This window comes from Corvus moneduloides, chromosome 13, assembly GCF_009650955.1.
Source record: "Corvus moneduloides isolate bCorMon1 chromosome 13, bCorMon1.pri, whole genome shotgun sequence".
NCBI lineage: Eukaryota > Metazoa > Chordata > Aves > Passeriformes > Corvidae > Corvus > Corvus moneduloides.
The window spans coordinates 10,426,866-10,443,112 of record NC_045488.1 but is presented as its reverse complement, the minus strand read 5'-3'; the positions used below and the strand labels follow the sequence as shown (position 1 = coordinate 10,443,112).

General features: G+C 47.5%; 2 protein-coding genes across 2 annotated transcripts; both read right to left on the bottom strand.

Annotated features, from left to right (window-relative positions):
- Positions 1–48: 48 nt before the first annotated feature.
- Positions 49–10,971, bottom strand: UBAP1L (ubiquitin associated protein 1 like). Its single transcript, XM_032122323.1, is given in 7 exon segments — positions 49–1,183; positions 2,066–2,167; positions 5,006–5,215; positions 6,133–6,420; positions 6,423–6,872; positions 8,177–8,328; positions 10,713–10,971. Coding segments are annotated over 7 exon segments (1,353 nt in total). The 5' UTR covers positions 10,729–10,971; the 3' UTR covers positions 49–1,048.
- An 824-nt stretch (positions 10,972–11,795) lies between these two features.
- Positions 11,796–16,217, bottom strand: PDCD7 (programmed cell death 7). The gene is made up of 5 exons (XM_032122324.1): positions 15,483–16,217; positions 14,256–14,394; positions 13,690–13,926; positions 12,986–13,073; positions 11,796–12,615 (listed from the first exon to the last, which is right to left on the bottom strand). Exons 1-5 carry the CDS (start codon positions 16,170–16,172, stop codon positions 12,498–12,500), a joined length of 1,272 nt encoding a protein of 423 aa, XP_031978215.1. The 5' UTR covers positions 16,173–16,217; the 3' UTR covers positions 11,796–12,497.
- Between the last annotated feature and the right edge of the window lie 30 nt (positions 16,218–16,247).

Below are 16,247 nucleotides of genomic sequence, written 5' to 3'. Positions count from 1 at the left end.
TGCTGGGTTGTGCCAGTTGGCATCCTGACAGAAAAAGACACAAACATGTTGCAGAAGAACCCCCCCAAGCATCTTTACTCAAAGAAATTACATCTGTATCTAATTCAGAGGAAAATAACATACTTTATGTGAAAACACTGTCCACTGTTCCGCTGCCAAGCCAAGACACACATCCTGTACAGTGATCCGAATCTCCCATTCTTTGTCATTCAGTTACATACAGAAATTCCCTTGGGCATCCAGATGTTCCTGACGCTGACATTCATGCTTAACTTCATTTGGAGCCACTGTCTTCACAGTTTAGGGAAGCGTCCCCTGAATTTTCCTGATTTGGGCAGAACATGAGGGCAGTGAGCAATTCCCCATCTCTCTATTCTCATTTCATGAAGTTGCCTGAGGACAAACCTTTGCCTCTACCATTTTTCACTACACTGGATAAACCTCATGTATTTCAAAGGGCAACCTGTTTTCTTTCCTTACCCAAATGGAACTGTGTATTTTTTCTCACATTTCTGGTTTAAAATGAGAAGCTAATGCGATCAAAGTGGATTTCAATTACAGTATTCAACCATGACTAAGTCAGCTGAGACTCTTCCCAAGCCAGGACCAACACATGTTCCTGCAGGAGCCTTCAAATTTTAGGAAAACAATTTCTTCTGTTGATTTATATAATCTCTTAAGAATCCTCATTTGATTGTAGCTGAAAACATGACTCCCATCATCCCAGGTGGAGGAAGAACACTATGGTTTGGTTTGGGTTTTGCAAAAATCTAAGCCGAAGGCAGTTTGGATCTTCTTTCATCTAATCTGAACAGCTGAGATGATCAAGGGTGGGGATGCGTGGGTGAGGAGATAAACATTCCTGCTGTGCAGTCGGTGCCTGAATGACAAGCACTCTTATGATGGATGTCCATAAAATGAGACACCAAGGCAGAGCTGTGAAGGTCTGTGTCTGGTACTTCCAGGGGTGGGGATGGAGCAGCAGAATCACCTGAGTCCTTCTGGTCTGGTGTGGAGAGGGGAAGCTGTGACTGCTCCAGGATGCTGCTCAGTGGGTTTTCATCACAAGTTCTTCCAGCGCCCTCTCCCTCTGATTCCCACAAAGCAAAAGAACTTCTTTGATTTCATTTTGCTGGAAGCCCATATCATTAAACTGAGCCAACAGATGCAGGAATTCAGCTGCCTGGAGGAAGAATGAGAAGACAGGAGTGATGTTATCATGGATGGATGTATCATGGGGTTGCAGCAGAAGCACTACTGTGGGACAAGGCTGCAGCCAGAAGATCTGGCTGGGTTGTATCACTATGACAGTAGATCAAGGGCACACATATCCCTGGTAGCACTGAAACTTCTTAAATAAGAAATACTTAATAAAGTCAGCCTCCAGCTTCACTTATTCCTTATAACGTTTATATCAATTCCATGCAGTGTTTGTCGGTATTATAAAGAGAGCAGGGAATGGCAGTGAGCACAGCTGGAATTCATTTGTCCTGCTCCCCACCTTGCTCGGGCTGGGCCCCAGTGCCACAACACCAGAGCTGCGTCCCCAATAAATAAACCCCTCCCCAACACCAAGACCCGGGCGCCCTCCCACTGCCACTGCCCTAGGGAGCTCCACGGCAATCCTACAGGCATCGGCATCCCAGCAAACAGTGCCAGCCCAGATTTCATGCAGTTCTATCTCCCCAGACTCTTCATTACCCCCAGGAGGAGACTGATGATGGAGACAAATGCCCAGTTCTCCATGATTCTCCTCCATGGGGGTAGAAGGGAGAGCTGGCAGGGCAGGAGAGAGCATGAGTGCTGGTGGGCTTAGGACAGGGGACTCCCTGTCCAGGAGCTGAGTGAGCATTGTGCTGCACAACAGGGTGAGAGGAAGGGTGGAGAAGAGTGAAGGAGCAGGTGTCCCCCCCCAGGGGTCCTTATGGTGACATTGCCCCAGAGGTCTGAACCTCCACGAGGCTGCAGGAGGGGCTGTGGAGGCAGAGGGAAGCATGCAGCCCACTGGAAAAGAGAGCCTGGAGGACACAGCACAAAGTGCTGGGCTGTACCATTCCATTCTGACCTTTTTCTCCGAGTACTGGAACATTTCCATGGCTTCCTCCACCTGCCCTTCCTCATAGCCCTGCTTCAGCAGCCGGTCACAGGCACCCAGGTAGCTCAGGAACTGCAGGGGAAGACAGTCAGGTTAATCCAGCCTTGCAGGCATGGGGAGCAACGCCAGTCAGGAGCCCTTTTGCCACCTCCCAGGGACACACCATGAGAGGGACATGAGCCACCACCATCCTGCTGGTTCCCATCTAATGTTCAGCCAGGGTGGTCTGTCTATCTGCAGGATTCCCAGTGGGAGACAACATCTTGGACTCCCTTCACCCTCCCAGGGAGGGAATGGGAACAAGGTGGAGAGAGGACAAGGAGCAAACCAGACATGTGAACATGTGAGATACAGAGCGATGGCCTCCAGGCTGCAGGGTGAGGCAGAGCCTGTCCCAGTGGGATGACTTCACTCAGCTGACCCCGCATCCCTTTGATGCACCAGGGTTCAGTCACCCATGGGTTTGTTCCAGGGTCTGAGTGCAAAACTCACCCCAGGGGAGACCTGTGTGCTGTCATTACAGAAAGTAAACAGTTATTTTTGGCTTTCCTTGTTGTTCTTGGAGTGCTGACAGCACAATTCCCAGCAGCATCTTTAAAATACCATGAGAATCACTTACTGTTCAAAAACATATGAGACAGGCAATAATAAAGGAGCTATACAATAGCAGGGTGAATAAAAACATCCCACAGGTCTCTCCAAAGCTTCTTGATCCAAGGAGAAGCTGATTCATCTCTCCCCAGATCCACCAGCGCACAGACCTCCACCCTCCCCAGCACTGCCATAGACAAGGAGAAGGACTCAGTGAAAGACCATAAAACACATGAAAAAGACAAAAAAGTCTCTCAAACATTGAGTTGATCTATTTTGGCTGAACAGTTGAGTAGGGATTTTCAGAAATACCAGCCTTAAGGAGTGCAGTAACTCAGAAAGGAGTCACTGGTCATTGGCATTCCTCAACTGATATTATTTCTCTCGTTACCAGGCTAATGACAACCCCCGATCACTGCTGTATCTTCTTCCCCTGTTGTGACAGAACAGCCACTCACCCACAGCATAACACAGACAATCCTGGCAGCCTGGTCAAGCCCAGCATGAAATTGGTGCCTTTGTCAACTCAATGTTTTTTATCGCTAAAAATAGATATATATCCTCAAGACTAAACAAAAAGATTTTTTTTAACACTGACCAGCTGCAGCCTTTGTCATGTCTCAGTTCATATGTACATTGAGGACTCCATGGATCAACGATGCATTTTGAATTTATCAATGATCATGGATCAAAATGCAATGGTGCCTTTTAGTCCATGACATCCTACATGATGAACCTCTGGCATGCTGGGGCAACTAGTCCTGCTTGAGCCTTTCAGAGAAGTTCTTCCACCAAAATTAGGAAAGCATTGCTTCTAAAGAAGGTTACAGAAGGCCTTGCCTTCTCTACCAGGGTGGGCTCTGCCAGTTTCACTTGACGCTGCAAGGAAGTTGAACAATTTTTGGCTACCATCTGATACTTCGGTCAATCCTCACAATTGAAGTAGTCATTGTCACACATCGAAACCTCTATCACCACCAAGTAACAAAGAGCACCCATGCGTCTTCTTTTTAACTTCAGCTGGAACATATTTTCCAGGAAGATTTAGACTAATTTGGTAGTTTGGTACTCATAAGAGATGCATGAAGGGTCAGGCTTTATCTTGGCTGCATTGGGCATAAATGGGAAAGATGGGAACTGCCGGTGAAGAAGGCATGAGATAGAAAGCAGACCTTGTCTTTTGGTGCAGTAATCTCTTCTCCAAGGGAATGGGAGTCCCTGTGTTTATACAGAAGGGAGCAGGCTGTACCCATTTCCATCCTTAGTAAGATGCACTCTTTCTTCGTTTTGAACCCAGCAGGTGCTACAAGACACCGTCGCATGGCTCTATGAAACAACATGGGCTGGGCTCTGCCCATCTCTCTGTGCCTAGATGAAACCTCTATGGATTGAAGACATAAAGCTTCCCTTCCCACGGAATGGGAAGGAGACTGGCAGCCGGCAGTGGCTGCTCGGCACCGTGCCTGCTCATGCCCTGCCAGGATCTGCTCCTGCTCCCTGGTTTGACAACCCCATGGATATCCCTCTTGCTCAGCTGTGATTAAGACCCTTCTCTCTCTGCAAGAGCTACTTGGATAATTTAGCCCTAAAATCCTCTGCTGGGATGGGCAGGTCCAGCCCCAAGTTTGCCAAGGGAATCAGAGCCAGCAGCCTCCCTCTTGTCATGGATGCTCTGAACCCACCTGGACCATTGTGACATTTGTCTGGACAAGCAGAGACATTAGGAATGAGGATGCAGCACAGCAGGCAGGGATGTACTCACATACCAGGGGTAGAAAGAGGCTGCATGTTAAATAGTTTTAATAAATTCCAGGTTATTATAGAGGGTTCCTCAGGAAAAGAGCTCTGGGAACCCACTGCAGTGCTTGTATGGATTCCCTGCTAGCTCCAACACAGAGAAGTTGTGTTTTGGAGAGAGCCCAACCAAATCTCCAAGGTATTCCCACAGTCCTGCTCTGACAGGATGAGCCATGGCAATAATCACACAAATCCAACAGCTGGGAAAAACGATGTGCAAAAAGTTTCCATGTATGGGTGCAAAATTTGTACCTCAAAAGGACATGATGCTTCACACAACAGATTGAACAGATAATAAAACCAGCCATGATTATGCGCTGAAAAGCTGAGGGCGACTCATTGCTATTTTATTACAGCAAAAGTGTAATCTCATGGAAAACCCTGTCAGCTGTGGTCTGACACCAAAGTGGAAAGCCAAGGCCATCAAAAATCCACCCCAAAGTAGACAGCCATCCCTTTCTCCATGAAAATCAAGTTTTCCTTTACCAAATTTTCTCACAGTGCTGTGCCAGCTCCACCAACCTGACTTAAGCTTTGCCTTCCAGTCTTCTGGAGGGTGAGGATGGCTTTGTGGGTGGGGTAGCCCAGGGCTATGACGGGCTCAATGAGGTCTCGCTCCTCTTGGCTCAGTGCAGAGAGCAGGTCAGCTGAGGAATCCGTCTGGGATCTGTGGGAGCTGAGAGGTCGTCCAGGCGTGGAGGCAGGGGGGAGGCAAGTGTAGGGGCTGAGGGACTGCAAGGAAAAAAGCAGATGGTCTTATTGCTCCAGGTCATGGAATGAAGTGAAACGACCCAGGTTGAGGCAATGCTTCTGAATGATGGTGGTTACCTTGCTCTCTCCAGAAGAGGAAAATTCCCATACAAGGAACATCAAATGGGCATCAAATGAGACTGGACTTAATTAAATCCAGGCTCAGCTATAGATACAGGTCAGAGAAGATACAGGTCAGCTCAGGCTGGGTGTTGTACAAATACACAGGTGTTTAATCTTTCCTTAAATACTCCATGTCAAATGCAAATGCATATAAATAACCTGGTCATTTATGTGTCTGATGGCTTTATTGCAGGTTTTCAGTAATTCATCTCCTAAATCTCTCAAGCAGCTGGATTAGATGCAATTTCTTAAAAGCAGGGTGCAATTCAGATTTAAGGTGACAGAGTATTATTTACTCCATCCTTTCACATCACTGTCTCTATCACTAAATGATCTGTATTTCTAGTAGGACTATGAAGTCCATAGTTTCCCAGAAAAGACATAATGACTGTAAGGGAACATTTCCCTATAAACCCCACTTATATCTGTTAGAAGGGAATAACATAGCAAAAAGAGAACAAAACCCCCATATTTCACTCTTTTTTTAGTGATTCAATTGAAAATCAGATTAGACCCTGCTTGGGAAAAACAGAGATATTTTGGTCAGAGCAAGTAAATGTGCACCCAGAAAGCTTCTTTCAACCTCAGTGAGAAAAATCAAACCCTTTCTTCACTTCTTGTGAAAACTTCAGCAATTCCTCATGGGTCCAGTGTTTCCGAAGCCCCATTTTGGTTCCTTTTTCTGGCCAGCCCTCACCAAATGAGACCAATTCGATGCCCTCCACCTCCCTCCTCTCACAGCAATGAACAAAGGGCCAGCAAAGGAAGCTGCTCACCGGTACTGTGGGCTTGTGCTGCTTGATGGGAGGGATTGGCGCCGCTGTGGCTGGGGGAGTTGGCAACTGGGACATGTGCGGACCTGGCCCATACTTGACGCTGCAATTGGTGCCAGGACACTGGGGGAGCAGCCGTGGCACCGGGATCCCCCTGCTCCCTGTGGCAGCTCTGTTCAAAGGATGCACCAAAGCAGCCAGCTTCCTCCTGGCGGCTTCCAGCTCGTTCTTCATGTTGTTAAATATCACCATGGATCTTCTCTGCTTGCTGGGGTCTGGCTGGCTGGGCTGTGGATATTGTTCTCTGGTGAGGGCTCCAGCCAGCCAGGCGATGTCTTTGGTCGGGTCTGGTAAAAGCCGGGACGTGAAGACACACTTCTCCCAGAGCTTCTCCTCCTGGAGAGGAGCCTCTCATCCTTGTCATTCTCTTCCCAAGAGGTTGAGGAGTACTCATCATCCGAGTACTCACCCTCCTCTGAGTGCCAGGTGTCACTCTCAGTGTCGGAGAGGGCCACCCTGCCCTTGGCATGCCCGTAGGAGCTGTCGGCTGCGCTCAGGCTGACGGAGCGCCGCACTGCCCCGTCCCGACCTCGCCCCCCGTAGGTGTCAGTGGGGTCCACCAGCAGCAGCCAGCATGGGGGAGCTGTGGGGACGACTTCGGAAGTGACACAATGCCGGGAGGTTTGCTGCTGAGAGGCCACCTCCACCCAGTACAGGACTTTCCTTTCCAGTGAGAAGTCGTGCTGTGAAAGAGCAAGAGCAAGCTGGTGAGGACATGTGAAACCAGACCACGTGGCATGGAGCAAACCATGCACTCCACAAGGCATCTTAAGGCTGCAGCCTTCCCATATCAGCTTCTATTTCCCTGAACATTAGGGTTGGCTGTAGGATTGGGCAGTGGCAGCCTCATCTCTATAGGGAATCCCCAAATTTATACTTGAAAACAGTCTATCTATTAAGTCATTACTATTGTGAGTTGCACCTACAATTCTTTGGAAAAGTGTTTTATGCTTGGAGGTGTTTGTGTCACTTTGACTGCTGCGGAAGGTAGGAGGGTGCAGACAGAAGTGGGCATCCCAGTTTTAGACACCTGCAGAGAGGCACTGCATTCAGCCATAGGCTGCCCCCAGGATGGTGGCAGAGCTCGTTTGTGACCCTCAGCAACAGTGCTTGGCAGAGACACTTCAGGCACATGGGCCAGGGAAGATGCCACCTCGGGCAGAAGCAGAACCAGCCACGGGATTCTCTAGTGGCGCCAGGGGCTCGGCTGGTCCCCAAACAGAGTTGTCATTTCCACATAGTTCAGCTTAAAATATAAGTGTGTTTGTGACTGAAATCTGAGGGTTTTCCTGGAACAAACAAGTCTTGCCCGTCCCAGAGCTCTCCAAACAAGGTCTCCTCCTGACAGGCAGGCAAGTACATTCAGAGCCCAGGAATGCTGTTTTTACTGCTCCTGCCACTTGGGTCAGTTGTGGACCCAAATCAGCCTCCCGGAGGAAAACACCCCCACATCCCTCCAGAAGGATCAGCCTGAACCAGCAGCACAATGACTTGGCCTCAGAGGGGAGCACCAAATCATCTCCAAGTAGGGAGAAACACGGGGTATTTTTATATCTATTTTTATATTTATATATATTTATATATTTTTTTATATATATATATAAATAGGTATATGCTGCTGGCACAGGTAGTGTTGCCTGGTTATAGCTGGTAGATTTATTGGTAAATATGTAATAGATATTATTAATAAAAGAGACAGTGGTAACTCCAGAGTAGAAAACAACCCTGGAGCAGAGCCTGAAGTTTGTCCTCCTATCCCAGAAAGACCTAACCCTCCTGATTGGAAAGGATTTTTAAAAAGCAACCCCAAACCAACCCCATTGTCACCGCCACACACCACAAATCATCCTCACCTCCTCCCAATACTGCTGCAAACCAGACAGTGAAGAGGAGATCAGTTAGGAGGTTTCCCTTCACTTCTTTCGTAAGAGAACACTGCTGACACCCCTTTGAGCATCCCCCAGCAGTGACCCGGGTGTGGACTCACCATGGTGCTCATGAGGATGTCAGTGCAGTCGGGGACCTCAATGTCCGGGGCAGTGATTAAAGTGATTTCTCCCTCTGAGTCCCCATCGAGGCTCATGGCCATCCGGAAGGGAACTTCATCCAGGTAGTTCATTGGTGCTGCCTGATTTCTTGCTGCCGGGAGGGAAACAAAAACTGTAAAAGGAAGGACTAGCATCTCTTAAGTTGGGTGGAAGGAGAGAAAGATGAGCTATTTCAAGCGCCAGCTGGGTAAAAACAGATTGGCAAAATCTTAATTACTGACAGCAGGAAGCTTTGTCTGAACTAACCTTTGCTATTCTCAACTTGAGCCAGCAGGACCTGACCAAGTTTATGGCTTCCCTGGGCATTTTTCTCCTCCATACCCACCCTGCTGCTTCCCATCCCTCCTGTCTCTCCCCCTCCCTCTGGTGCCATCGCATGGTCCCTTCCCCAAGCTGGGGACAGACTGAGCACTTATTACAGTCATAGAGGGAGAAAGCACAGCCAAGGAGGACAGCTTGCAGGTCTCCCCTGTCTGTGCAACCTGTGGTGATAGAGCTCATGCACACAGCCTCGTGTTGCTAAGCCACCACATGCAGCATCCCAAGGGAGCTGGGGTGAGGGCATCCCTTCTGGCAGCAGCCAACTGGGAGCCAGGCAAGGAGGCTGGTGCATCAGGCAAGCTTGGGAATTAGGGGGATCTCAAACAAGCCATTTTTAAGATCAGCTTTCAGGAACCATGCATTTATTTTAAGTGTGGTGATGGTTTTAGATCAGGAATTGCAGGGGAGAGAAAAATTGCTGGTGAACTGGGAACGGTGTCAGGGAAAATATTACTGCAGTAGTGTTGCCATCAGGTCTCTATAAATGTCTCAGTTTAGTAAAAAGCCATTACTTGCTGCATGAAGCCTCAAGATTTCAGCTTCCCAGTGATGACAGCGTGTAAAATAATTTCTTTTATAAATTATAAACTGTTAGGAGCTGGTAGCCAGTCTTCCACTGAGTTCTGGTACTGGCAGTATGTGCCTGCTCATCCCAAAGTCCTCAGCACTCATCCTCAGGTCACACAGTAAATATGTATGTGACATCCCTAAGTGCTTTTCCCAATCACTTTTTTCCTTTAAAAACAAACAGCTTCTATGACAACAAGGATAAACATACCACTAAAAGAAAATATGCAGAAGAATATACACAAGAATGACAAAACTGCCTGTTTAATGCAAAAATGAGAGTCTATAATGGGAGATGGGGTTCAGGGTAGTTTCCTGTGTTGGCAAAGGACTCAAAAAGAGCTTGCAGGCCAGAGAAAGTGACACACACAGTCAACATGTACAATCACTCGGTGCAACTCAGCTGGCTGTACCAGAATGACAACAGGGCTGTCACTTTGCCTGCTTACGCCAGGAGCCTTTAATAGCTCTGCACAAGCAGAACCCCTAACGAGCTTTCTGCTCCTGCACATGTCCTGCCACTAACATGCGACACAGGCAACGTGTTGGGATCCCACATGGAGCCAGGCCATCTGCTCAGCTTAAGAGGGCTCAGCCTATGGAACAATCCACGTCAGCACTGGCAAAGGTGACACCTGGAAAACATCTGTAAGCAAAGCCACCTTCCCTCAGCTTTTTGCTACTCCTCGAGCAGCTCCTGCATGCAAGGGGGACAGACCTTCTCTGCAGCTTGGGCTGTAAACCGGCTCTTCTCAAAATCCCAGGGTGCTGAGGAAAGGAGTGTCTCAGCATCTGTCACCCAGAATGCCTCCACTCAGGTTCAAATTGTACTTCAAGGGATTGGGATGGGTAGTGTGTGTGTCTGAAGCCACAATTAAGAAATATATGAGGAGATGATGGTACTGTACTTTGCTGTATTTCACTGCATAAATACTGTGCTCTAAGAGAGGTTCCCACAAGTGTTAATTCCCAAAACCACAGTTTAGAAAACAAGAAGTACTTTGGGGCAGGAGCAATGACAACAAAAATGCTACTAGAAAAGGATAAAAGAGGGTCAGTTATAAACACCGACTCCCACCAGAAGGGAACTCCTACAAGGGCTCTGACCTCATCTTCTCCACACCAGTCCTGCCCACCTCCACACTGCAGACACCAACCAGTGCACACCAGTTCCCATCAGGAAGAGGATGTGCCTAAACAGCAGGAGAAACCTGACCTGCACCAGGACCAGGGGAGGAATAGGATACAAATGAGGCTTGGAAACTCACAGCCAACCCCTCTCAGAAGTGGGCTACACTAAGTTCTTAAAACCAGTGGGAAATATTATACTCAGAAAAACAGGAATCAAGTCTGAACATGCTTTTTAATTAATACCCTGTGCCCATGTATTTTATGAGTTGAGATTTTAAACATTCCTCCCCATGTGTGGCTTCAACAACTTCCTCACTAAAGCTATTAAACATTTTAATGCAGATGTTGCTAGACAGGAGCAAATACACAGAACAAACCACAGAACACACCTAAAGGTAGATCCTCCCCTGGCATTTTCAAGCCCTATGTTTATTAGCAATATGAAGCTGTCCTTACCATCAGATGAACTCATGGAGCTCTCCTCGCACAGCACAAGGGAGAACACGGCTGCTGCTTTTCTGCCTCCTTATCTACTGCTCAGCTCTTTAAATTCCTGCAGTGTCAGACAAGCAGCTGACTTGGACAGCTTTAAGATAATCATAGCTTAAGTGGTTGGCCTGTTCCATCAGACATGCTGATGGTATAAGGAGACTAATTGTTGAAGCAGAGCATCCTCTGGTCACTAAGCTGCCTGAACTGAAACTGTTGGGTTTGTATTGGTTTTATGCAGGTTTTTTTATTTTTATATTTGAACTTGTGTGTTTTCATCAGGGAAGACTCCCCAGGATCGGCCTTGGGTCTGGAGTAATGAGATGCTGGAAGTGACATTAGGGATGGGAGGATGTAGGGAAGAGCAAATCAGAATGACACCTGCAGAGGACTTCATGGCAATCTGTATTTTGGGGTGCTACAGGTGAGCAAAAACTGCAAACTTCTGCACTCATATTCTATCAGAAACTACTAGTTCACGTCTCTTACTGACAGAAACCAGTGCAAAGGTTCAGCGAGGACACTACTAACATTACACCTAAAGCTCAAGTATTGAATTTAGGCAATGACGTGCATGAATTACGCACTGTTGTGACGCCAAGAGGCAAAGCACTGGACAGATTAATTTGATTCCCACACATTGGGGCTAAGCAAGAATAAGGACTGCAGCTCTGGAAAGGTGCCACAGCAATCTGCGTATAACAGCAAAGCTCCAAATCCATATGGCCCATCACAGTTACAAGAAAACTGTCCAGAACATGGAAAGCTTCGACATCAGATGCCTCTGTCACCTTGCAGGAGGGAGAAGTTCCTTCACACAAACCTTTTCCCAACAATTCTCTCCTCGTTGGAGTTGTATTTGATGCAAAGTACTCAAACAAATCTCTCCCCCAGCATGAAAATGCTTTAAACAAAAAACCAAAAATCCCTTTTTCTCTATTTGTTCTACACAAAAAAAACCAACTTACAAAATAAAGCTGTGGTTTTTAATCAAATACTATAGACGTGATGTGTCCCTATACAAAAATATCTACATAGGCAAAACACTTGCAGTAGGTTAGACATCAGATTTTATTAGTTTTTTTTTCAGCAGGCTTATTCATCAAATTTTATTTATTCGCATGGCTATCGGACCTATTTCACCACAACTGGGAATTTTTTCCATGTTTTGGTATCAGTTTTAGTCCACAAAAGTAAAATAGCAGCAGCTGCTTTACTCAACCTTGAAAAACCCTGTCTTGTTTGTACTTCAGAATTCGTTTAAACTTGTAATAGGTTTGTCTCTACACCCAAAAATACAGGAACTATTTTGACAGTGATGCTTGACATGTTTCATTTAAGAAGAAAAACATGTTTACTAATGATCTCGTCTTATTTTTTTTAATTTCTTCATTTCTGAAGTTTTTCATCATCCTTTATAAAGACAAAAGCCACTAAAAATGGGATATTAGTACTGGCACAAATACCACTATCAGCAGTGTTCCTTTATTAAGATTGAGATTTAACAAGAACTTGCAGCAGGATTGTAATTCCACACCATGAGAGGCCTGGCAGCTCTGGGCTTGCTCAGCTAATTCCCTGCACAGTCAATCAGCAAAAACAATTCTTAAACCTTTTTTCAAGACGTTCCAGTAAAGACATTCCAGTACCTGGCTGCTGAAAGAGAGGATGAGACTTCCTCTTTGGACCCTCTCATATTTACACATGTAATTATAACGAAGCAGTTATAAGTTAAAATAATTTATAACTAAATTATCTGACAGCAGTGGCCCAAGTGTCATTGGTGGGGAGACTTGGGAGAACCCATCCTGGAGGGATGCAGCTTCCTTCGGGGTGGTCAGCTGGCACCAAGTACTGATCCCATTCATGCCTTTAACAGAGAGAGCATTGTTTGAGAGGAGAGCTGGGATTTATTTGGTGGTAAGATTTATTATATACCCACATAGATGTTACTGATCAACACAAAACCCTCTATAATTTTACTCTTAAACTTGTTTTTCAAAAGACAAATGTGAAAATTCAATGTTCTGGTGTTAAATGGAATGGTCATGCATGGAAGTGCGCTCTGCCTCACATGAGCATCTGTTGGATATGACTCAAGCAAGAAACTTGAAAAAAACCAGAACAATCCATTGCATAACCATATTTGGAAGCTGACAAACCAAAAGGGGCATTGAATTTATAATTGCAAAAAACAGTGTTTGTCATCTCTGATAATAAAATTCTTTCTTTGGTTTTACCTGATCTGGATTAGAGCTGCTACAGAATGTTCAGCTTGTAAGTAGTAGTCTCTGAAAGGCTGCAGTAGATGGGCGAGTGGGAATTCAGCTATGAAAACACAGACACAGAAACTGTTTAATAATCCGGAAAACCCTTCCATTCTAGTGAGTCTCAGAAGCCCCAGATTTGCCAAATCATTTGCTACTGCCTAGCTGTAACCTGAAATCAGGTCCCTAGATAATATATGAAGGACTGTTTACATGTTACACATCTCCTGGTCCGTACCACAGCTGTCAGAGGAAAGCCAAGACCAGCAAAACTTTTCCTGACTCCACCCTCTAAATACAGGGAACATACGGACACTGGATCTTTACAGATTACCTGAGTCACACTTACCAAAGCAACAGAATAAAGCATCTATTGGGTTCTGGAAGTCTTCAATCTATTCTTTTTATTCTCACTTCAGTTTAATCTACAATCTCTTCTTGCAAAACATTATGAAACCAGCTTGAGATGTACTGCAGTCCATGTCAAAGAGCTCAACAGTTCCTCTTACACCACAGGTGTTAACAGCATTATGTTTATCCCCCGTTCTCAGACCATAAATTACTCCAGTGGATGATCCCTTTCTCAACCAGATCTGTGCTTGCATTTCAAATCCAGTGTCTGTGAGATGGGGATGTGGTACAGAAAAACACTGTTAAGAACAGCATGCAAAATTTACCTGGATCCCCAAACAGCTTGGAATCCATTTCCAGTTTCTGCTGTAGTAGTTTTTCCCTTTCCTTCTTCTGTTTCTTTTCCATTTCCCTCTTCCTTTCCTCCTCCTGTTCTCCCTCCAGCATAACCCTTAATGCTCTTTCCTCAGCTTCATACAGTTCTGTGCGAGTTTTGAGCAATGTTTTGAGACTCTCCACCTGATTTTCAAATGCTTCATCTGCTGAAGGGGGTGGACAGACACCTGAACAGAAAGAAAAGTGATTTTAAGTTTTCATATTCAGAAGGGGGTTTGTTACCTGACTTGAGAGCAGAGCTGGCAGAATCTCAGAGGAACATGATCTTAACCTTGTTAACAGATGGAATTCTTACTGCAATAATCCTTCTTCTAGAAAGTGCTTGGAAACATAGGAACACAAACACTGAATTCAGCATTTTGTACCTATTCTTGTAATTAAAATCACAATAAAGAGACAGCTTTTTGAAGCTGCACCTTGTTAGTCAGCACAGGGCACCCTTATCTTATTTCCTGCGTGTGCAATTTAAAAAGTTTGGATCAATCTTGTAATTAACCTTTCCTGGCAGCAGCCTCTTTCCTCAGTTTCCGAAGCTTTTCCAACCCACGCAGGATGTCCATCATCCTCTTTGTGTCCGCTTGCTTCTTCCGGACTTCAGACAGGACACTGTCAGCAGCAGCCTTCAGCTCTCGTTCCTATGAAAGGAAGGAAAAAACAGACAAGATGCGTGAAATATTCCTTGAAGACAAGAATCAAATGGTATTTTCAGAGATTAGCAAAGCACCAGAGAGCAGAGTGACTTCATAGCAATAGCAGTAAGTCAAGTCAACCATCCAGCCTTGCCTTTTTATGAAAAAAAGGTCAAAACACCACAGAGTTCAGAAAACAAAAAAGAATGCCGTGGGACTCATACATTTGGGCTGAATCATGGAATTGTTAAAGCTGGAAAAGATCATCAAGTCCAACTGTCAAGCCAGCAGCACCACAATGTTCACCACTAAACCATGTCCTCAAGTGCCACATCCAGACATTTTTGAACACTTCCTAGATGGTTTATGAATTGTGAAAGCCTGAGAGCCTTTAACCACAGAAATTCAGGGAAAATATCTAACAATAAACAGAAACCATCCCAGTTCCACAGTTCTGCAATTAAAGACCATTAACCTGCCATAGTCTGACCACAAACCCTTCCCCAGCAGCTGCTCTGGACCATCCCAGCAGCAAACCAGCAGAAAGGGAGCTCTTTAGCCAAAAACTAACAGAAAGGTGCCTACAGCACTTCCCAACGAGTCTAATTTGAGGTGGGTTTTTTTGCTTTGGAGATGTTTTACTTCCTGATGAGATCAAAAAGCTTGGAAACCACAAGCTTTAGAAGGATGAAAGCAGGAGGCAAGGCTGATGGATACTGAAACAGCACTGACCACCACAGGGTAGCTGTGAGCTGTATGGGTAGGCTGAGACTGGGAACCAGAGAGGAAAACCTCCAAGAGTTCAGAAACAACTTAAACCCCAATTTCATGTCAAGGCCTAGAATATGAGGGCAAAACCGAGCTGCTCAAGACTTCTAAGGAAGAAGCAGGACTGCAGGCCTTGGAAACAGCACGTCTCTCAGCATACAGAAATCATGCAGCACCTCGATGGCACCCACTGAAGCGCAGGGGTCAAAGCCAGGTGCGGGACAGGCACAGCTCGCCGTTGACTCCGTTACCGGCAGATCAACCCCGCTCCACCGCGCTGTCCTGGAGCCCCGAGGAGAGGCAGGACCAGGCGCTCAGGACCGTACCCGGTTCTTTTCCTCCACCTCCTGGATGCACTTAGCCCGCCACTGGTCGATCTTGGCCTCCCGCTCGGCAGCCCGGGCCGCCTCCTCCTCCTTGGCCGCCCTGGCTTCGTGCTTCCTCCGCTGCAGGCGCAGCCTCCTCTTCCTCGCCCTCTCGGCCTTCCTGCGCAGCGCCTCGCCGTAGCCGGGCTCCCGCAGGGGCCGCACGACCTCCCGCAGCTCCCGCAGCGCCGCCTCCGCCTCCTCCCGCGTCCGGGCCCAGCCCGGTTCGTCGCCCTCGTCCTCGCTGCGTCGCAGGGCCCGGCAGAGCGCCGTCAGCCGGGCCACCCGCCCCAGCGCCGCCACCGCCACGGCCCGGGCGCTGCTGGGGCTGGCGGCGGCGGGCGGCGGTGGCGGCGAGGGAGCGGCGTGGCGGCGGCCCAAGAACTGCGACAGCCACAGCTCATCCTGCTGCCGCTGCACCGCCTCCTCCTCGGCCGGTGCCCGCGGCGGGGCCGCCGCTAAGTAGGGGACGCCCGGCGGGAAGCGCGGTCCCCCCTCACCCGCAGGCGGCGGCGGCGGCAAGAAGAAAGGCGGGGGTGCCACCGGCCCCACCGCGAAAGGCGCTGGGCGGACGGTGGGGCCAGGGAAGGGCGGTGGGAAAGCGCGGAACGGCGGCGGGAGGCGGGCGGGGAACGGCGGCGGCTGCGCCATGATCCCGCCACAACCCTCAGCGCGCCGCCATGATGCACCTCAGCTCCCGCCTGAGCACAGCGCCACAGCGCCGCC